This window comes from Nerophis ophidion, linkage group LG14 (genome assembly GCF_033978795.1).
Source record: "Nerophis ophidion isolate RoL-2023_Sa linkage group LG14, RoL_Noph_v1.0, whole genome shotgun sequence".
Lineage (NCBI taxonomy): Eukaryota > Metazoa > Chordata > Actinopteri > Syngnathiformes > Syngnathidae > Nerophis > Nerophis ophidion.
The window spans coordinates 43484928-43507438 of record NC_084624.1 but is presented as its reverse complement, the minus strand read 5'-3'; the positions used below and the strand labels follow the sequence as shown (position 1 = coordinate 43507438).

The 22511-nt window shown below is 37.9% G+C and overlaps 2 protein-coding genes across 2 annotated transcripts; one reads left to right on the top strand and one right to left on the bottom strand.

Moving 5' to 3' along the window:
- Nucleotides 1-1723: 1723 nt before the first annotated feature.
- LOC133568712 (apolipoprotein D-like) lies at nt 1724-4734 on the top strand. The gene is made up of 5 exons (XM_061920813.1): nt 1724-1825; nt 1887-2024; nt 2098-2219; nt 4256-4344; nt 4425-4734. The coding sequence occupies exons 2-5, from the start codon at nt 1905-1907 to the stop codon at nt 4664-4666; spliced, it is 573 nt and encodes a 190-aa protein (XP_061776797.1). The 5' UTR covers nt 1724-1825; nt 1887-1904; the 3' UTR covers nt 4667-4734.
- On the bottom strand, nt 4730-18449 carry LOC133568711 (apolipoprotein D-like). The gene is made up of 4 exons (XM_061920812.1): nt 18262-18449; nt 10883-11004; nt 5071-5159; nt 4730-5010 (listed from the first exon to the last, which is right to left on the bottom strand). The coding sequence occupies exons 1-4, from the start codon at nt 18382-18384 to the stop codon at nt 4769-4771; spliced, it is 576 nt and encodes a 191-aa protein (XP_061776796.1). The 5' UTR covers nt 18385-18449; the 3' UTR covers nt 4730-4768.
- Between the last annotated feature and the right edge of the window lie 4062 nt (nt 18450-22511).

The window sequence follows — 22511 nt, the reverse complement described above, 5'->3', positions numbered from 1 at the left end:
TGGTCGCTACATCTGTAAGTGCAAGTTAAAGCTCTACTATGCAAAGCGAAAGCCATTTATCAACAACATCCAGAAACGCCGCTGGCTTCTTTGGGCCCGAGATCATCTAAGATGGACTGATGCAAAGTGGAAAAGTGTTCTGTGGTCTGACGAGTCCACATTTCAAATTATTTTTGGAAATATTCGACATTGTGTCATCCGCACCAAAGGGGAAGCAAACCATCCAGACTGTTATCGACGCAAAGTTCAAAAGCCAGCATCTGTGATGGTATGGAGGTGCATTAGTGCCCAAGGCATGGGTAACTTACACATCTGTGACGGCACCAATAATGCTGAAAGGTACATACAGGTTTTGGAACAATGTGTGTTGCCATCTAAGCACTGTCTTTTTCATGGACGCCCCTGTTTATTTCAGCAAGACAATGCCAAGCCACATTCAGCACGTGTTACAACAGCGTGGTTTTGTGGTAAAAGAGCGCGGGTACTTTCCTGGCCCGCCTGCATTCCAGACCTGTCTCCCATGGAAAATGTGTGGCGCATTATGAAGCGTAAAACACGACAGCCGAGACCCCGGACTGTTGAACGACTGAAGCTCTACATAAAACAAAGGGAAAGAATTCCACTTTCAAAGCTTCAACAATTAGTTTTCTCAGTTCCCAAACGTTTGAGTGTTGTTAAAAGAAAACGTGATGTAACACAGTGGTGAACATGCCCTTTCCCAACTACTTCTAAATTAATTTGCCAAAAAAATATAAAGGTCATGAGTTTGAACATCAAATATGTTGTCTTTGTAGTGCATTCAACTGAATATGGGTTGAAAAGGATTTGCAAATCCCTGTATTCCGTTTATATTTACATCTAACACAATTTCCCAACCGGCTTCACGGTGGCAGAGGGGTTAGTGCGTCTGCCTCACAATACAAAGGTCCTGCAGTCCTGGGTTCAAATCCAGGCTCGGGATCTTTCTGTGTGGAGTTTGCATGTTCTCCCCGTGAATGCGTGGGTTCCCTCCGGGTACTCCGGCTTCCTCCCACTTCCAAAGACATGCACCTGGGGATAGGTTGATTGGCAACACTAAATTGGCCCTTGTGTGTGAATGTGAGTGTGAATGTTGTCTGTCTATCTGTGTTGGCCCTGCGATGAGGTGGCGACTTGTCCAGGGTGTACCCCGCCTTCCGCCCGATTGTAGCTGAGATAGGCGCCAGCGCCCCCCGCCACCCCAAAAGGGAATAAGCGGTAGAAAATGGATGGATGGAAGGGATGTAACACAGTGGTGAACATGCCCTTTCCCAACTACTTCTAAATTAATTTGCCCAAAAAATATAAAGGTCATGAGTTTGAACATCAAATATGTTGTCTTTGTAGTGCATTCAACTGAATACGGGTTGTAAATGATTTGCTAATCCCTGTATTACGTTTATATGTACATCTAACACAATTTCCCAACTCATATGGAAACGGGGTTAGTAGATTGCACAGTTCAGTACATATTCCGTACAATTGACCACTGAATGGTAACACCGGAATGAGTTTTTTAATTGGTTTAATCCATTTGGTCTGCAACATTTTCAATTGTTTATGTAAAACTGTTTATTTTGTTGACCACTGACTGAAGAAACTAAACTAAAACCAAAATTGTTGCTGGATTGCAATGATCTAGATATACTTGTAGAAAACAGCATCATGCGAGTTACAAAACAACACACGTGCAACATTTCCCACGCTCCCTGATAAGGTAGCCTTCGGAGTAAATAAGAGGCGCCGCTAATGTATAAAAACACACAGCATCAAACCTGAATTTCACTACCAATACTACCGCCAACAGGTGAGGGTGAAAACAATGCCATTTTAAAACTGAATGACTACCGACATTTTCCACTGTACAGGTTTTTCGAGAAAAAAAAATGGCTGCCACGCAGGTCATTTCCTTGATGTTGCTGTCCGTCCTGGCGGTAAACGCTCAGGTGGTCATGCCGGGAAGATGCCCCAAACCCACGGTCCAGGAGAACTTCGACACTGCCAGGGTGAGACGGAGCCGGCTCTCTTTTAAGACGAACGTGAACGAATGAGGTTTGCGGATTGAATTTGCGTTGACAGTATCTGGGGAAGTGGTACGAAATCCAGAGGCTGCCTCAGTCCTTCCAGAAAGGACAGTGTTGCACCGCCGCCTACAGCCTGAAGAGCCCTGGAGTTGTCGGGGTCCTCAACAGCGAGCTACTGTGAGTGTGGCGGCGAGTACCATTGATTGATTAAAACTTTTATGAGCAGATTGCACAGTACAGTACAATTGACCGCTAAACTGTAACACCCTGCCAGGTTCAAACACTGATGACATCTATTAATCAGACAAGCAGAGACATAGTTCAATTTAGCTCATGAGGAGAACGCATGGTGCTGAACACTTAGTCACAGTCTCGCCCTACGCTCTAAGGTTCAGCTCCCGCGTCTCTCTTTTTAGTCAGAGTTTCATACCGTTTACCAAAAGCATGCGGTAAAGGCAAGCATGCGCTAATTATTTTAAAACCTCTTGTCACTCCGGCACTTACCAAAAGCATGCGGTAAATTTAGGCCTGCGCTTATAAATTTGAGTGTGATGTAAGGATACCATCATGAAAAGCACAATTAAAAAAACTTTATGGTCTTACTTTTACTTATAAATGAAGTCCATGCGCAGCTCCTTCTGATCAAAAATATAAATAACTTGTTTACAGAAGTCTTACTTATCTTTCTTCAGTTTTAAATGTTTCTGTCTTGATGCAGATCTTTATCACCTCCTGCTTCGATTGAAAGTCCAGTTTAGAAAACTATATTTTAGATATGTAATCCTCCATGTTAAAAGTGCAAGCGAGAGGAAAAAATAAACGATCGCTGCTCACTCATGTTGCTTGTCACTTCTGCAGCAGAGTAGTCGCAAGAAGGATCACTAGCACCCTCTACCACCAGGGGGAGGGAGTCATTTAATGACTCATATTTGACACACGCAGCTACGGTATATTAATAAAACATAGCTGCTTACTGTTCTTTTTAGCTTATTCAATAGTTAGAACCTTAAATCCTACTGAATAGCTCTTAATCTTTCCTTTGAGATTTCAAATGATTGAAATCAACCTACATTTTGAAAATGACAGGTGGAGTGTCACTCGTGGCGTGACGAGTTTGACCCGGCGGTAATTCTAGGCATATGCTAATTTGGCGAAACGAGCTTGACCCGGTGGAAATTCTAGACATGCGCTAATAATATTTTGCAAAACGAGTTTGACCCGGCGTTAATACAAAGCATGCGCTAATTATTTTGCAAAACAAGTTTGACCCGGCAGTTATTCAAGGCAGGCGCATACTATGTACCCGGCGGCAATTCAAGGAAATATGGTATATGAATAAGGTAGATCCCCTCAATTTGCTCATTTGAAAAGTAGCTCGCCTGCAGAAGAAGTGTTAGAGAATGATTTTTAGAAGACTGGAAGTAAAGAAACCGGTCTAATTTGTATAGTGGTTTGTGTCTCCAGTCCTAAAAATTGGCTACTTCTGCAGTTCGTTTCAGAATTCGCCCGTTTGAAAGGATTGCCAATATATGCTCAAACTTTGACATTTCTTCAAAATTGAGAAACGTCCGACTCGGAACACTGTTATTCCGACTTTCCAGTATAAACAACCCAAACCCTTATCTGTAACTTCATACGAGAAGAAGTGTTAGAGAATGATTTTTAGAAGACTGGAAGTAAAGAAACCGGTTTAATTTGTTAAGTGGTTTGTGTCTCCAGCCCTAAAAATAGGCGACTTCTGCAGTTCGTTTCGGAATTCGCCCGTTTGAAAGGATTGCCAATATAAGCTCAAGGCTTTAAAATTTCTTCAAAATTGAGAAACGTCCGACTCTGAACAGTTATTCCGACTTTCCAGTATAAACAACCCAAACCCTTATCTGTAACTTCATTACGAGAAGAAGTGTTAGAGAATGATTTTTAGAAGACTGGAAGTAAAGAAACCGGTCTAATTTGTTAAGTGGTTTGTGTCTCCAGCCCTAAAATTTGGCTACTTCTGCAGTTCGTTTCGGAATTCGCCCGTTTGAAAGGATTGCCAATGTATGCTCAAACTTTGAAATTTCTTCAAAATTGAGAAACGTCCGACTCGAAACACTGTTATTCCGACTTTCCAGTATAAACAACCCAAACCCTTATCTGTAACTTCATACGAGTGTGCAGGTGTACCTACTGAAGAGAGTCACTTTGCTCTATGACAACACTCTTTGGGTCCACAGTGCTGACGGACGCATCAGCTCAATAACCGGGTCCGCCACGGCTAAAGACCCCTCTGAGCCTGCCAAGCTGCAAGTGTCCTTCTTTGAGGGTTAGTTTAATACACAACATTCCATACAGAAGCTTTGGTTCAACAGGTTTCTGACCCATTTCTCCCCCCTACCCCAACAGATACACCCCCTGGGCCTTACTGGGTCCTGGCATCAGACTACAGCAACTACGCTTTGGTCTACAGCTGCACTGATTTCGGTGTGGCCCACGTGGACTCTGCTTGGATCCTGAGCAGGAGGCCCACCATAGCCGAGGAGACTCTGGAGGAGCTGCAAAGCACTTTGATGTCTATCGGCGTCAGAGTGGACAAGTTGCTCAGCACCAATCAGGATGAGGTTTACTGCAAGGCCATGAACCAATGACCCAACTTGTCGGATACAAGAAAACTTAAAATGTTCCACTTGAACCAATAAAAGCAAATATAATTAAATGTGTATTCAATGCTTTATTGATGTCGGAACACGCTAGTAGTGCTTAGCGCTGCAATAGACGGGGTCTTGGTTGCTGACGATCATTTGGTGCACGTGGACATCAACGGCGGATAGAATGCCGTGCAATCTCTCCAGCTTGCTTTTGCTCAGAGTGGGCTTCCTGCTCAAGATCCAGGCCAGCAGTTCGTGGACCTGGCCCAGGTCTTGGCAGCTGTAGACCACAGCGTGACTGACGTAGTCTGTGGACAGCACCCAGTATTTGCCAGGAAATGCCACTAAAAAGAGTTGAAAAGTCAGTTTTTTGGTAAAACAAAACAAGAAAATGTGAAACATACTTTCAGAGAAAAAGACTTCCATCTTGGCAGGTTCTTCAGGATCCGTCTGCCAAACTGAGCCATTGACTGTATGAATGGAACCATCGGCACTACAGGGAGAAGAATTAGACCAGGGGTCACCAACCAACAGCTACTTCTTGGGTACTGATTAATGTGAAGGGCTACCAGTTTGATACACAAATAAAATGGCCAGAAATAGCCAATTTGCTCAATTTACCTTTAATAAGTAAATCTATACATCTAAAAAAATGGGTATTTCTGTCTATCATTCCGTCGTACATTTCCTTTTACGGAAGGTTTTTTGTAGAGAATATAAAGATGAAAAAAAACAACTAACAGTTTAAAAAAGAGGAGAAAACAAAAAAAATTAAAATTACATCTTGAAACAGTTTCTTCCATTTCGACTCCTTAAAACTCAACCGAAAATTTTAGAAAAACTAGCCAATTCGAATCTGTTTGAAAAAAATAAAAATAATTTATGGATCATCATTAGTAATTTTTCCTGATTAAGATTAATTTTAATGACAAGTTTTAAACATGTTAAAACCCAATCTGCACTTTGTTAGAATATATAACAAATTGGACCAAGCGATATTTCTAACAAAAACAAATCATTTCTTCTAGATGTTCCTGAACAAAATTTTAAAAAGACATTCAAAAGACTTTGAAATAAGATTTAAATTTGATTCTACAGATTTGCCAGAATAATTCTGAATTTCGAAGTTTGAAGAAATATTTCAAATATTCTTTGTCGAAAAAACAGAAGCTAAAATTAAATTAAAATGTATTTAATATTCTTTACAATAAAAAAAATTACTTGAACATTGATTTAAATTGTAAGGAAAGAGGAAGGAATTTAAAAAGGTAAATATGTGTTTAAAAATCCTAAAATCATTTTTAAGGTTGTATTTTTTCCTCTAAAATAGTCTGAAAGTTATAAGCAAAGTAAAAAAATAAATGATTTAAAAAAAGTGAAGACCAAGTCTTTAAAATATTTTCAAATTCTATTTGAGTTTTGTCTCTCAGAATTAAAAATGACGAGCAAAGCAAGACCAGGTTTCACGGTGGCAGAGGGGTTAGTGCGTCTGCCTCACAATACGAAGTTCCTTCAGTCCTGGGTTCAAATCCAGGCTCGGGATCTTTCTGTGTGGAGTTTGCATGTTCTCCCCGTGAATGCGTGGGTTCCCTCCGGGTACTCCGGCTTCCTCCCACTTCCAAAGACATGCACCTGGGGATAGGTTGATTGGCAACACTAAATGGTCCCTAGTGTGTGAATGTGAATGTTGTCTGTGTTGGCCCTGCGATAAGGTGGCGACTTGTCCAGGGTGTACCCCGCCTTCCGCCCGATTGTAGCTGAGATAGGCGCCAGCGCCCCCCCGAACGGGAATAAGCGGCAGAAAATGGATGGATGGAAAGTAACACCAGCTTGCTAGTAGATAAATACAATTTAAAAAAAAAATAGAGGCAGCTCACTGGTAAGTGCTGCTATTTGAGCTATTTTTAGAACAGGCCAGCGGGCGACTCATCTGGTCCTTACGGGCGACCTGGTGCCCGCGGGCACCGCTTTGGTGACTCCTGAATTAGACACTTCATTAAAAATAAAAATATATACTTTGGCACAAAAAACATGTTCCGGCTTAGATGTTTACAAATAAACGTATTTAAAAAGGTTTGAGTGTTGCACGTTTGGTTTATATGCAACCTCACTTCCTATTGTAGACTGTCAGTCCTCTGATTAGACATCTGCTCTGTGCACCATTTAATAGTAGCTGCCCTGACAGCAATGTGTTTAAAGTTTAAAAAAAAAAAGTTACAGTACCAAAGTTGAGTCATGCTTTTTGCCTCTGATTGCATAAACTAGGTTTCCAAACTGGGGTTTGAGACCCAAAACAGTTCAATGTCAGTAAGGATTCAAAAGGAATGTAGGCCATTATATGCCCAAAACTACTTCTCGCCCTCAGCCCTTCATCCTTTGAATAACCCCCTCGAAATAGAGATGGAACGTAGTGGTGACTACTTTATACATCATCCAAATCTGCTCTCTGACGTAGGCAATAATTATACTATATTAAGTTAAAGTACCAATGATTGTCACACCCACTAGGTGTGGTGAAATGGTGTCTACATTTGACCCATCCCCTTGAGTGAGGTGAGGGGAGCAGTGAGCAGCAGGGGTTGCTGCACTTTGGAATCATTTTTGGGGATTTAAACCCCCAATTCCAACCCTTGATGCTGAGTGCCAAGCAGGTGAGGTAATGCATACTTGCCAACCTTGAGACATCAGATTTCAGGAGGTGGGGGGCGTGGTTAGGAGGGGAGGAGTATATTTACAGCTATCCATCCATTCATTCATTTTCTACCGCTTATTCCCTTTGGGGTTGCTGGTGTTTATCTCAGCCACAATTGGGCGGAAGGTGTGGTACACCCTGGACAGGTTACCACCTCATCACAGTATGTGTAGAAATCTTTATAATTGAATCACTTGTTTATTTTTCAACAAGTTTAGTTACTTTTATATATTTTTTCCAAATATTTCAAGAAAAAAAACACTACAAATGAGCAATATTTTGCACTGTTATATAATTTAAAAAAATCAGAAACTGATGTGTTGTATTTTACTTAATTTTTTAAAGTACCTCTGATTAGGGGGTACTTTAAAAAAATGTTCACAGGGGTACATCTCTGAAAAAAGGTTGAGAACCACTGCTCTAAAAGCCGTAGATGTTATTGTCACATATGCAAGCACAGTAGATGGCAGTATTGTCCTGTTTAAGAGTGTCACAACATTGCTGTTTACGGCAGACGAAAACATGACTGCTGTTGTGTTAGTTACTGCGCTGGGAGGACGTTAATGAAACTGCCTAACAATAAACCCACATAAGAAACCAAGAACTCGCCCTTGATCATTCTACAGTTATAACGTCATTGGGCAGGCACTCTGTTTATATTGTGGGAAAGCGGACGTGAAAATAGGCTGTCGACATATCACTCTGGTCCACATGGAGCTGGAGGAGGCGTGGCGTCCAGCTCTGCCTGAACTTCGGGAGAAAATGTGTCCGTTTTCGGGAGAGGCGCTGAATTTTGGGAGTCTCCCGGAAAATCTGGGAGGGTTGGCAAGTATGAGGTAATGGCTCTCATTTTTATAGTCTTTGGTATGACTATAACTCACGACCTACCCATCTCAGGGCGGACTTTAACCACAAGGCCACTGAGCAGATGGCCAGTTATTAGACATTAAGATATAAAGCAAATGCCACTTATTCAGAAGCTACGATTGTTCTTTAGCGGTTTTATTTAAAATTCTAAACATGGCTAATTAAAGTTGTGAAAATGTGACATTTGAGTTTGCTAGCTATAGCCACATTAGCAAGTTCTTATGCAGGGGTCTCAAACAAATGGCCCGCAGGCAAATTGCGGCCCGCACCTTAATATCAAAATTTAATGTTTGTGTGGCCTGCTTTTTGCAGATGTGGTCCTGATGGCTTCATCTGACCGGGATCTTCAGCTCTCAGTGGATCGGTTTGCAGCCGAGTGTGAAGCGACCGGAATGAGAATCAGCACCTCCAAGTCCGAGTCCATAGTTCTCGCCCGGAAAAGGGTGAAGTGCCATCTCCGGGTGGGGAGGAGACCCTGCCCCAAGTGGAGGAGTTCAAGTACCTAGGAGTCTTGTTCACAAGTGAGGGAAGAGTGGATCGTGAGATGGACAGGCGGATCGGTGCGGCGTCTTCAGTAATGCGGACGTTGTACCGATCCGTTGTGGTGAAGAAGGAGCTGAGCCGGAAGGCAAAGCTCTCAATTTACCTGTCGATCTACGTTCCCATCCTCACCTATGGTCATGACTGAAAGGATAAGATCACGGGTACAAGCGGCCGAAATGAGTTTCCTCCGCCGTGTGGCGGGTCTCTCCCTTAGAGATAGGGTGAGAAGCTCTGCCATCCGGGAGGAACTCAAAGTAAAGCCGCTGCTCCTTCACATCAAGAGGAGCCAGATGAGGTGGTTCGGGCATCTGGTCAGGATGCCACCCGAACGCCTCCAACCGGTAGGAGGCCACGGGGAAGACCCAGGACACGTTGGGAAGACTATGTCTCCCGGCTGGCCTGGGAACACCTTGGGATCCCCCGGGAAGAGCTAGACGAAGTGGCTGGGGAGAGGGAAGTCTGGGTTTCCCTGCTTAGGTTGTTGCCCCCTTGACCCGACCTCGGATAAGTGGAAGAAGATGGATGGATGGTGTGCCCTGCGAGTTTTATATTAATAGCGATTTACAGCGCCATAATTTTATACCCTCGATTTTTCCTGGTTGACTCCCAAATTTCAGTGCCCCGCCAATGGTAATCATTCTCACGAATTCACCCAAACTACAATTTTACAGGGGCACCGTGGAGGCACTGCCTTTAGCGTCCTCTACAACCTGTACCAACAGCATGCCAGTCTGGCCACATGTTGTATTTGGCTTCTGTAGAGAGTGAGCGGCTGAAAGACATAGTATAAACAACTTTAACACTGTTTATAAAATATGTGCCACACTGAACCCACAACAAAAAAGAATGACAAACACTTTGGGTGAACATCCTCACCGTTACACAACATAATACCCAGAATCCCGTGCATCCCCGACTCTTCCGGGCTATAATATACACCCCCTACCAAGTCAGACCTACACTGTTTCAATGTCCATTTCTCAGATGATATAATTGATGACTGAAGTATGCTGATAGCAACCAAACATCCCTCCCCCTGGATTGTAAATAATGTAAATAATTTAATTTATATACTCTGATGATTAACTTGTGTGATGACTATATTATGCTGATAGTATATATTTGTACCATGAATTAACACGGCCCTCGACTTAAACAAGTTTAAAGTTATTTGTGTGTTACCATTTTGGGGTTACGGTAATAGTATGGAGTATGTCCTGTACTAATAGTTTCAATCAAAAAAAAAGGATGTTAGTGCACTGCAAAATCTGAAATATCTCAAGGGTGATATTTGCTTATTTTCTGTCCGATAAGATCGTTCCTCTCACTAAGCAGATTTTATATTAGAGTGTTTTGGTCCTAAATGATGTCAGTAAGATATTACAGCTTGTTGCTGAGATGTGATGACCTATATTGAGTAAAACATGTTTGAAACTAGAATATCAACTGTTGCAAAGCTGTGTCATCAACACTTAAGTATAAAACTACTTTTTTAAAATCATCATTTTTTATTTTTTTTTTCCCTTGGCCTCAGTCTGCACCCCCACTCCAGGGCCCAGGCTAAGACCGATTTTTTTAAATTTTATTTGAATCTATTCTTTTCTTCCCCCCGCCCCCCATGTTTACCTGTATGTCATCTTTTTTGTAAGGGGCGCTGGAAGCCGGCAGACCCGTCAGCGATCCTGTTCTGTCTCCCTGTAATGTTTGTCTGATCTTGAATGGGATTGTGCTGAAAATTGTAATTTTCCTGAAGGAACTCTCCTGACGGAATAAATAAAGTACTATCTAATCTAATTTCTTACTTCAAGCATGAAAAAAACAAACTTGTATGCATATCATTATGTCAAGATAATGGCAATTGCATTTACTTAATTTAAGAATATTTTAACATATTGAGCAAAAGTCTTTAACCAAGAAAAGTGCACTTAGTGACAATATACTTATTTTAAGGTATTTTGGGTTGGTTGAGGCTAGCTAATTTTACATGTTTTGGAAAGTCTTGACAAGCCAAATTTTCCTGTTCTATTGGCAGATCATTTTGCTTAGTTCAAGTAAAATACCCCTCATTTTTTTATTTTGTTTTTGAACACTGACTTTTTGCAGTGTGTACTCACAGCAGCTCACTGTTTAAGACGCCAATGACTCCAGGACTTTTTAAGGTGTAGAGGGCAGTAGCACACTCGCCGTTCTGGAAGACCGCCGGTAGCCTCTTGATGTCATACCACTTACCAGTGTACTGCAGGAAAAAAAAAACGAAGTGAAATGTTAGTGTTTCTTCAAAGCCATTGTAATGACGACAATTTGCAACAGTCTATGCGACGTAAAGTCTTGGTTAGCCCAGAATTTAATAGGAAATTTTAGCCCTCACTGACTTGGGACCATTGCAAAATTGTGCGTCCCAAAGTCGCCAGCCTTGGCGTCACTATAGACAGCGATTTTTAAACTTGACAAGTCGATGCCGTTTTAAAAAAGTGTTATCATCTTTGTCTCTCTAAGTTGAAAAACTTATTTATGTGTCACCATTTAGTGGTCAATTGTATGGAATATCTACTAATAAGTTTCAATCAATAGCAAAAAGGTAACAGTTTCTTTTAACCTTTTTTGAACAAGTTGTGCATCCTTTTATTTCAAGTGACCCGGACTACTGCAGTGCACTTTATGCTGGCATTATCCAAAAAGCTCTGACGGTTGCAGTTAGTCCAGGAGACGCCAGCATATAACCCCAATTCTTCAGACTTTTGCACTGGCTCCCTGTTAATTTTAGAATAGATTTTAAAAATATTGCTGTATACTTTTAAAGCTTTACATCAGGGGTGTCCACATTTTTCCACTGAAAAAAAACGCAAGCAGGCGCCATTTTGATATTTTTTTATTTCAAAAACCAATACAATATATGTGTAAAAATATACATTTAGGCCTCCACTCAGGCTTGATCCCAGGGACCCCAAACGATTTTGTTGAAAAAAAAATATTTAAAATGTGTCGTATTGTTATTCAAGGTTTAAATCGCTAGTTCAACATTAGGTTTATCTGTCAATATAACATTTTTAAAGATTTAAGTTGTATGCCCTTTTTGTCAAAGAAAATCTTGTTTTGTTATGGAAAAAAAAAAATGCAATAGTTTCCCCCGATACATTTTTAAAGTGGAATATTTAAGATTATAGAAATGGAGCCTTAAAAATGTCAACACAACATTGATTTCAATTTGTTATTTTTTTTAGAAATGACAAAAAAAAAAAAAAAAAAAAAAAAAAAAAATTTGGGATCTCAATTTTTTTTTTACTGTTGACTTCAATCGTCTTGAGATCAGATCCATCTGTCAATTATAACTTGTTTGTTATTAGGCCCTTCTTTTGACAAAAAAAAAATGCTTTTTTATATGGCAAATAAAACATGCAACATTTCCCCCCAAAAATATCTCAAAGTAGAGTATTTAATGTGACATTGATTTTGATAAAAAAAAATTTTTTTTTTTCAAAGATAACATGGCAGCTTTGTGTTAGAGTAAACATTGCAACATTTTCTTGTCACATTTCACCTGTTTGCTCTTTACCAATTTTTTTTATTTTATTTATTATTATTTTATTATTATTATTATTATTATTATTTTTTTTTTTTTTAAATCGTATTTTTAGAATGTGCTTAGGGCAGTTAAAAAATTACTCGTGGGCCGCACTTTAGACACCCCTGCTTTACATGGATTGGCACCTCATAGCTCGGACCTCATCCAAAATTACACTCCTGCGCACTCTGACGTCCAAAAGCCAGCTCCAGGTCCCCAACACCAGACTTAAAACCAGGGGAGACAGAGCTGATCACAGAGGGCCCTAAGCTCTGGAACACTCTACCCCTCCATGTTTCAACTGCTCCCATAGTGGACTTAAGTCTTAAAGACCCACTTATATTCTTTGGCTTTTAACACTACATGAGTTGTGTGGTTCTCTGTTTAAAAATGTTGATTTCTATTTGTTTGCATTGGTTTTACACCTTTAAAAATAGTTTTTAAATCACTTATTTTTTGTTATTCAGTCATTGGTGTAGCTAAGGATAATATTTGAATGTTTTTAATATTGTAGTGCAGCACTTTAGAAACTGTTTAAATGTGCTATACAAGTAAAGTGGATTGGATATTAGTAGATAGTACTTTATTGATTCCTTCAGGAAAATTAAAATTTCTTTTTTTTTTTTTAGTAGCGATGGGTCTGGCAACACCAGTTCATCGAAAACAGAGCAAAACCCTGTGTACTTTACCTTGAAAATATTTTTTTTCCTTGTACCGCTTTTAGAAAGTCACGTAACCGATCATAAGCTGTTTCGGTCACGTGACCGATACGTGAACTGTGTCGAACTGTTCATAAAAAGGATGCATATCCGTCAACGAGATGCAAACAGAATCGCCACACTTCTGTCGGTCGTACGTAATTTTTCGGAGATCATGGAGCAGCCTCAGGCAAAAAGTAATATTTCCGCAGCGAAATAACTAAGAGAAATAGTCTAAAATTTAATATGTTGGAAAAACTGGTTTTTGAATAAAAGTGTAAAAAAAAAAACAGCATCCTCATTTAAAACATTCTCTTAGATTTCCATGTTACATTATTTGACTGTATCTACAAAACGATAAACATTTGTATTTAAATGGATATGAAATAAACCTAAAATGAAATACAATGACTTGATTTATATTATTGAAAATACTAGGTCAGGGGTCGGCAACCCAAAGTGATGAAAGACCATATTGGACCAAAAAAACAAATCTGGAGCTGCAAAAAAATTTAAGCCTAATTAGTGTTATAATGAAGGAAACATGACGTAAGTGTCTATATTAGCCTACTATCAAAGGCTGACAAATCTACATTGACATCATTTTTGTATTTTAACTACAGACTTTTACACGATTGGCAATCATTAGTAAAATGGAAGCTTCTCACAGGATGTGATAACCAAAAGTATAGATTTGTGCGTTTAAGTTTGAGGAAACGGCAGGTTGTCTTCTAATGGATTCATTACAATCTTTGCAAGCTGGGTAACGTTTACTGTGGTCTGGAACAACATGACAAACTGAGAAATGCAGTCGATATTACACATAAATTGTCGTGTGTTCAATGAGCTCAAATATACCAACAAACGAGGCATAATGATGCAATATGTACATACAGCAGGCCTAATTAGCGTGTTAGCATGGATTAGTTTGCAGTCAGAGATTAACCACATAAACACTAATAAAATCAACAAAGCTCTCTTTTGTGCATTCACGCACAGCATAAAAATGTTTGGTGGCCAAAATGAGACAAAGGGGTGGCATAAAGCGTGTTTTACTGTGGCAGCCTCGGAGAAAGTTGTAAATGTAAACCAGGGGTGTCCAAACTTTTTCCACTGAGGGCCACACATAGAAAAATTAAAGCATGCGGGGGCCATTTTGATATTTTTCATTTTCAAACCATAACAAAATATGGATTTTTAAAATGTATCTTATCTTTAGGGGTTCCGGGGACCATAAAGGGTCTCAGTTATTAAAAATGTTAAAAATAAGTAAATTTTTGAATATTTTTTATTTAACGCTTACAGTAAATCTATATCAACTTAAAAAAAAAATTAAAAAAAAGGTTTTATGGCTTTGTCAAAAACATCTTTTTTTAAAACTGAAATATGCAGTAGTTAGTAATTAGAGCCCTAAAAGATCAATAATGCAGGACACCATTGATTTTAATTCTTTATTATTTTTGAGTAATCACAGTGAAAAGATAAATAAAATACCACTAAATATATTTGGGATCCAAAAGGTGCCCCACTAAAAGATACATTTGTATTATTTTTAAAAAAAACTTTCAACACTTAAGTTACGAGATCAACTTAATATATATGTCAAATTTACATTTAAACTATTATTTAGTTTGATTTATGCTCTTGTCAAAGAAAACTTGTTTTTATATGGCAACTGCACAATATATACTATATTTACCACAAAACATTTTAAAGTGAAATTTTTGAACTAATTGGAGCTTTGAAAATTCATTATAACATGGATTTTTGTCATTTTTTTTGGAGCAATGGCAAAAAAACAAAAATTGAAACTTGTAATTAGTAGATTGCACAGTACAGTACATATTCTGTACAATTGACCACTAAATGGTAACACCCCAATAAGTTTTTCAACATGTTGAAGTCCACGGTAACCAATTCATCGTAAAGATGGTTTTTACATAATAAAATAAAGACAAAAGAAAAAAAAAAAACAGCCTGCATGGCAGCTTTGTGTCAACATTGCAACTTTTCGATAGATTTCACCTCATTCCAATATATTTTTACAATAGCATTTCCAGAATGTGTGACGGGCCGGTAAACAGTTGCGGGCCGCAAATGGCCTCCGGCCCCACTTTGGACACCCCTGATGTAAACGAACTACGGTGAGTTGAAGGATCGCTGAAATTAGGACAAAAAAAGTGCTTGCCAAATACTCTTATCAGTGAAGCATGTTTAACATAACAGTGGGATTTCTAACAATTGTGTCATGCTTGTCCTACAGAAAATATATCAAAACGAAAAATAAATATTTTTTCCTTCATCTTTTTCCATTTTCACACATCTCTGTAAAATGTCCAAAGTACTACGTCATAAAATCAGTGTCAGTTGAGTCGGTCCGGAGGTTGCCTGTGGGGATTTTTAATGTCCAGCAGATGGCAGTATTTAGTGACACAGTATCAATACAGTCTCGTCTAAGACCCACTTTTAACACAGTTTTGTGGTCTGTTTTTGCAATTTTGATTTCTATTGTTTTAATTGGTTTTACCCTTTAAAATAGTTTTTAAAATTATATTTATTTTGTTCTCATTCAGTCATTGGTGGAGCTAAAGATAATATTTGAATATTGTTTAATATTGTAGTGCAGCACTTTGGAAACTTGTTTAAATGTGCTGTACAAATAAAATGGATTGGATATTAGCAGAGGTGGGTAGTAACGTGCTACATTTACTCCGTTACATCTACTTGAGTAACTTTTGGGATAAATTGTACTTCTAATAGTAGTTTTAATGCACCATACTTGAGTATATTTATAGAGAAGAAACGCTACTTTTACTCCGCTCCCTTTATCTACATTCAGCTCGCTAATGATTATCGATCTATTAACGAACGCTTTGTTTTGTTTGTCAGACAGACCTTCAAAGTAGGATCTATCACATGCCCGCGTTTCACCAATCAAATGCAGTCACTGGTGACGTTAGACTCCATTTCACCAATCAAAGAGCCAGGCGGTCACTTGATTAACTGCACACTTTTTAAAATAATTTGTATAAACCTTTATAAATTTCAACATTTACAAACAGTTGAAAATATTAAAGTACAAAACAGTATAAAAACCGTACAAAACAGCGCCAGGGGGGGGGTTGTAAATTCAAAGTATCTAAAATAGAATGCAAAAAAAAAAAAAAAAAAGTATATATATATATATATATATATATATATATAAAAAATAAAGTGCAAAGCCATAGGCTCATTCAATCTCAGTAAATAACTTAAATTTGGAACAGCATCATCGTTTTCACAGCTTTTTGGTTGTTAGAGGTAGAGTGTTTTAATGTAGAGTTCTAAATCTTTTTTATCCATCCATCTTCTTCCGCTTATCCGAGGTCGGGTCACGGGGGCAACAGCCTAAGCAGGGAAACCCAGACTTCCCTCTCCCCAGCCACTTCGTCCAGCTCTTCCCGGGGGATCCCGAGGCGTTCCCAGGCCAGCAGGGAGACAGTCTTCCCAACGTGTCCTGGGTCTTCCCCGTGGCCTCCTACCGATTGGACGTGCCCTAAACAACTCCCTAGGGAGGCGTTGGGGTGGCATCCTGACCAGATACCCGAACCACCTCATCTGGCTCCTCTCCATGTGGAGGAGCAGAGGCTTTACTTTGAGCTCCTCTTGGATGGCAGAGCTTCTCACCCTATCTCTAAGGGAGAGACCCTCCACCCGGCGGAGGAAACTCATTTCGGCCGCTTGTACCCGTGATCTTATCCTTTCGGTCATAACCCAAAGCTCATGACCATAGGTGAGGGTGGGAACGTAGATCGACCGGTAAATTGAGAGCTTTGCCTTCCGGCTCAGCTCCTTCTTCACCACAACGGATCGGTACAACGTTTTTAAAAAAGGCACAAAAAACAGGTCGGGTATTGAGAAACTTACATTTATGAATATAAAACTTAGCCAATAGTATAATGAGCTTGCAAAGGTAAAATTAATTTTCAAATTTCTCAATACAGTGTAAAACCAAATATATATTATTTAATATATATTGTTTTAGTTGCTTGAGATATTCCCGACTGTAAATCTGTTCATTGCTATTTTTATGTTTTTGTGCATTACTTGTTGCCGTCATTAAACGAACAGGTTACTCATCAGTTATTCAATTCCCGAGTAGTTTTTTCACAACATACTTTTTAATTTTACTCAAGTAAATATTTGGGTGACTACTCCTTACTTTTACTTGAGTAATACATCTCTACACTGCAAAAAGCCAGTGTTCAAAAACAAGAAAAAAAATACAAAAATTAGGGGTATTTTATTTGAAGTGAGCAAAATGATCTGCCAATAGAACAAGAAATCACGGCTTACCAAGACTTTCCAAAACAAGTAAAATTAGCTAACCTCAATGAACCCAAAAGTACCTTAAAATAAGTATATTCTCACTAATAACAAGTGCACTTATCTTGGTGAAAAAATGAGACCTTTTTGCTCAATATGTTGAAAAATATTCTTAAACTAAGTAAATGCTAGTGCCATTATCTTGACATCATGATATGCGCTCGGCATCATGATTTTTTTTTTTAATGCTTGAAGTAAGAAATGAATACTTTAAAAAAGTTGTTTTATACTTTAGTGTTGATGACACAGCTTTGCAACACTTGAAATTCTAGTTTCAAGCATGTTTTACTCAATATAGGTCATCACATCTCGGCAACAAACTGTAATATCTTACTGACATCATTTAGGACCAAAACACTTAAAACAAGTAAAACACTAACATAAAATCTGCTGAGTGAGAAGAATTATCTTATTAGACAGAAAATAAGCAAATATCACCCTTATTTGAGATATTTCACCTTGCTTAGATTTCAGTTTTTGCAGTGTAAAGTAACAGTACTCTTACTTGAGTACAATTTCTGGCTACTCTACCCACCTCTGGATATTAGCAATGAAGCTCGCCTCCCACTGCGGACTCTTAAGTCTTGTCTTAAGACCCACTTTTATTCTTTGGCTTTTAACACTACGTGAGTAGCGTGGTCCTCCGTTTTTGGGAAATTTTGATTGTATTTTGTAGTTGTAATTGGTTTTACCCTTTAATATTGTTTTTAATCCTATTTACCTTTATTTAATTTTTGTTTTCATTCAGTCATTGGTGGAGCTTAGGACAATATTTGAATATTGTTGTGCAACACTTTGGAAACATTTGTTGTTTAAATGTGCTATACAAATAAAGTGGATTGGATTGGTTATCAGCAACGAAGCTCACCTTGGTGATGTTAAAGTCGGCCTGCACGGCGACATTGTCGGGACACTTGCCAGGTCTCAACACCTGAGCTGAGACGGTCAGGGAACACAGCAGAGTCATGCAAATAACCTGCGAGGCCTTCATCTTGGTATCTCAAAAACCTGCAGAACACAAAGTTGAACTTCAATAGTCCACTCTGGTCCGTATTTAAGTCCTCCTGCCTTGGACCCATCAGAGAAGAAGTACACCTTAATTGGACACAGGTGCTGCTGATTTGCAGCTCTGCACACAGGTGTTTGCATTCGAGCAACGTGGAGCCGTAAACATGTTGGTAAAAGTGAGAAACAAATGCAGCGTGGAGGATTAACTCTGCATCCTCAGTTGTCTGACTATGGCAAAATCAATTAAACCTCTTTGCGCAAAGTGGATTTGGAGAAATAATCATAATCATAAGAAAGTTAAGAGGATAAGACCATGCTGTTTTGCCGCTATGGATGTTGTTAGCACGGTGCTACGTAGTGCCGGAGGGGAAGGAACAATGTTTCAATAACAAGTCTGCGCCTTGTGATTCCAATCAGCTAATAGCCGACTTCAAGTCTCAAATCAAGTGTGGGCTGCACAAAGATGTCCATTGATGAGGCGGAGTCAACACTTTGGCTCTGACCTCACGCTCTGCAGCATCTTAGTGTTCATGCGGGCTGACAGCGAGGTAAGGACGATTGTTGTGCTATCTACACTGCAAAAACTAACATTTAAGTGAGGTTAAATTCCTCAAATAAGGGTGATATTTGCTTATTTTCTGTCTGATAAGATCATTCTTCTCACTAAGCAGAGTTTATGTTAAGAGTGTTTTACTTGTTTTAAGGGTTTTGGTCTTAAATGATGTCAGTAAGATATTACAGCTTGTTGCTGAGATGTGATGACCTATATTGAGTAAAACATGCTTGGAATTAGAATATCAACTGTTGCAAAGTTGTGTCATCAACACTCACAAGTATAGCACCACTTTTTTAAAGTAATCCATTTATTTCAAGAATGAAACAAAAAAATCTTGACTTTGACACAATTGTGTCTCATAATTAAAACAGATGACAGCCAAATGGACTTTGCTGTTTTATTTTCAATGAAACAATAGAAAACAGGTACTCATAGTAGTACAGTTGGCACAGTACAGTAAACTGACAGTTAATATTCAAACATTTAAAATGTGACATTCCTAACTATTTTGAACAGAAATAGTTCATGCACATTGAGATAAATTCTTCAAAATTACAATTAGAAACATTTTGGCTGTATATATGCACACTAATTGATTGAAAGAGCACGCACTTGGCGTGGTGATGTTTGTTAATGTATGTATATATATATATATATAATATACTTTGAACAGAAATAGTTCTGCACATTCATAAAAATTCTCAAGTTACAATAAAATTGTGTACTGTATATATATTTTATATATAATTGTATTTTAATTTTTGAAGAATTTTTCTGAATGTGCATGAACTATTTCTGTTGGTGTGTGTGTGTGTGTGTGTGTGTGTGTGTATATATATATATACACACACACACTTTTGAACAGAAATAGTTCATGCACATTCAGAAAAATTCTCTAAAATTACAACAAAATTGTGTACTGTATATATATTATATATATAAAATTTTAATTTTTGAATTTTTCTGAATGCATGAACTATTTCTGTTCAAAAGTGTGTGTGTGTGTGTGTGTATATATATATATATATATATATATATATACACTTTTTATTTTAATTTTTGAATTTTTCTGAATGTGCATGAACTATTTCTGTTCAAAAGTGTGTATGTGTATATATATATATATATATATATATATATATATATATATATATATATATATATATATATATATATATATATATATATATATATATATATATATATATATATATAATCGCATATTTAAAAAATAATGGCACTAGCATTTACTTCAAGAATATTTTTCAACATATTAAGAAGTCTCTCTCTTTTTTTTGTTTTTAAACCAAGAAAAGTTCACTTATTAGTGAGAATATACTTATTTTAAGGTATATTTGGATTCACTGAGGTTAGCTGATTTTACTTGTTTTGGAAAGTATTTACCAACTAAATTTTCTTCTATTGGCAGATAATTTTGCTTAGTTCAAGTAAAATACCCCTCATTTTTGTACTTTTGTTCTTGTTTTGGAACAGTTTTTGCAGTGTGTTGCTTTTAATTCATTCATTAGTTTACATTCTTGAACAAAAAGTGCACGTGTCTATGGTTTTATTTACAGTCGTGTGACCTAGACATTTTAATTTTGATATCTTTCCGCCATTTAAAGCATTCTTTTATAGACTTAAGTATATAACCTATATGTATTAACTTTATACAAAAGTGAACATTTCTGCAAGATGTGTATAAAATTCAGTAACACGTTTTATTACTAAAACCAGAAGTTTTGTAGACGACCACATACAAGCTGTTCACCATAAAATACATTTTACAATCACAATAATGTACGCTGCAAAAAGTCAGTGTTCAAAAACATGAAAAAATATACAAAAATGAGAGGTATTTTATTTGAACTAAGCAAAATTATCTGCCAATAAAACAAGAAAATTTGGCTTGTCAAGACTTTCCAAAACAAGTAAAATTAGCTAACTTTAATGATCCCAAAAATACCATTTTAAATATGTTCTCAATGATAAATGGGTTGTACTTGTATAGCACTTTTCTACCTTCAAGGTACTCAAAGCGCTTTGACACTACTTCCACATTTACCCATTCACACTGATGGAGGGAGCTGCCATGCAAGGTGCCAACCAGCACCCATCAGGAGCAAGGGTGAAGTGTCTTGCTCAGGACACAACGGACGTGACAAGGTTGGTACTAGGTGGGATTTGAACCAGTGACCCTCAGGTTGCGCACGGCCACTCTACCACTGCGCCACGCCGTCCCTTTTAATAACTGCACTTTTATTTTGTAGAAAGAAAGTAGACCTTTTTGCTTAATGTTATAAAATATTCTTTAAATTTAGATTTATATCTACTGTTTTAATTGGTTTCACCCTTAAAATCGTTTTTAATTTTATATTGGTCTTCTATGTATTTTCATTTTTTGTTTTTATTCAGTCATTGGTGGAGCTCAGGATAATTGAATGGTTTTAATATTGTTGTGCAGCACTTTGGAAACATGTTTAAATGTGCTATATAAATAAAGTGGATTGGATTTAAGTAAATGCTAGTGCCATTATCTTGACATAATATGCGCTCGGCATTTTTTTTTTCATGCTTGAAGTAAGAAATTATTCCTTTTTTTAAAAAAAAGTAATTTTATACTTGAGTGTTGATGACACAACTTTGCAACAGTTGATATTCTAGTTTCAAGCATGTTTTACTCAATATAGGTCATCACATCTCAGCAACAAGCTGCAATATCTTACTGACATTTAGGACCAAAACCCTTAAAACAAGTAAAACACACTAACATAAAATCTGCTTAGTGAGAAGAATTATCTTATCAGACAGAAAATAAGCAAATATCACACTTATTTGAGATATTTCATCTTACTTAGATTGCACTTTTTGCAGTGTGAACATGTATGCAAAATGTGTATAATATATAATTCAGTAAGATTTGTAGAAAAACACATTTTACAATCACATTATATAGGCGGTATAGCTCGGTTGGTAGAGTGGCCGTGCCAGCAACTTGAGGGTTGCAGGTTCGATTCCCGCTTCCGCCATCCTAGTCACTGCCGTTGTCCTTGGGCAAGACACTTTACCCACCTGCTCCCAGTGCCACCCACACTGGTTTAAATGTAACTTAGATATTGGGTTTCACTATGTAAAGCGCTTTGAGTCACTAAGAGAAAAGCGCTGTATAAATATAATTCACTTCACTTCACAATGTGACTAATCCTAAATCAAACAATATAACTGACATGTTCCGTGTAGAAAAGTGACTTAATTTGAACTATTTCAATGTTTCAATCAATGTTTACCTATATAGCCCTAAATCACTAGTGTCTCAAAGGGCTGCACAAACCACTAATGTGGTCACATTCACCAATATTATGCTACTTAATGTAATTACATTTGATTTTTTTTGCCATGTCAGCCACTCGTACACATCCTAGTTGATGTAGATGCCCATATTTTGTTGTACAGGTTTACTTTACAAAGAAGTGAGACACTTGTCTTGTGGTTTTATATTATTTGGCGATTAGGATATGTACAAATATGATAGCAAAAGTGATCGCAAAGAACAG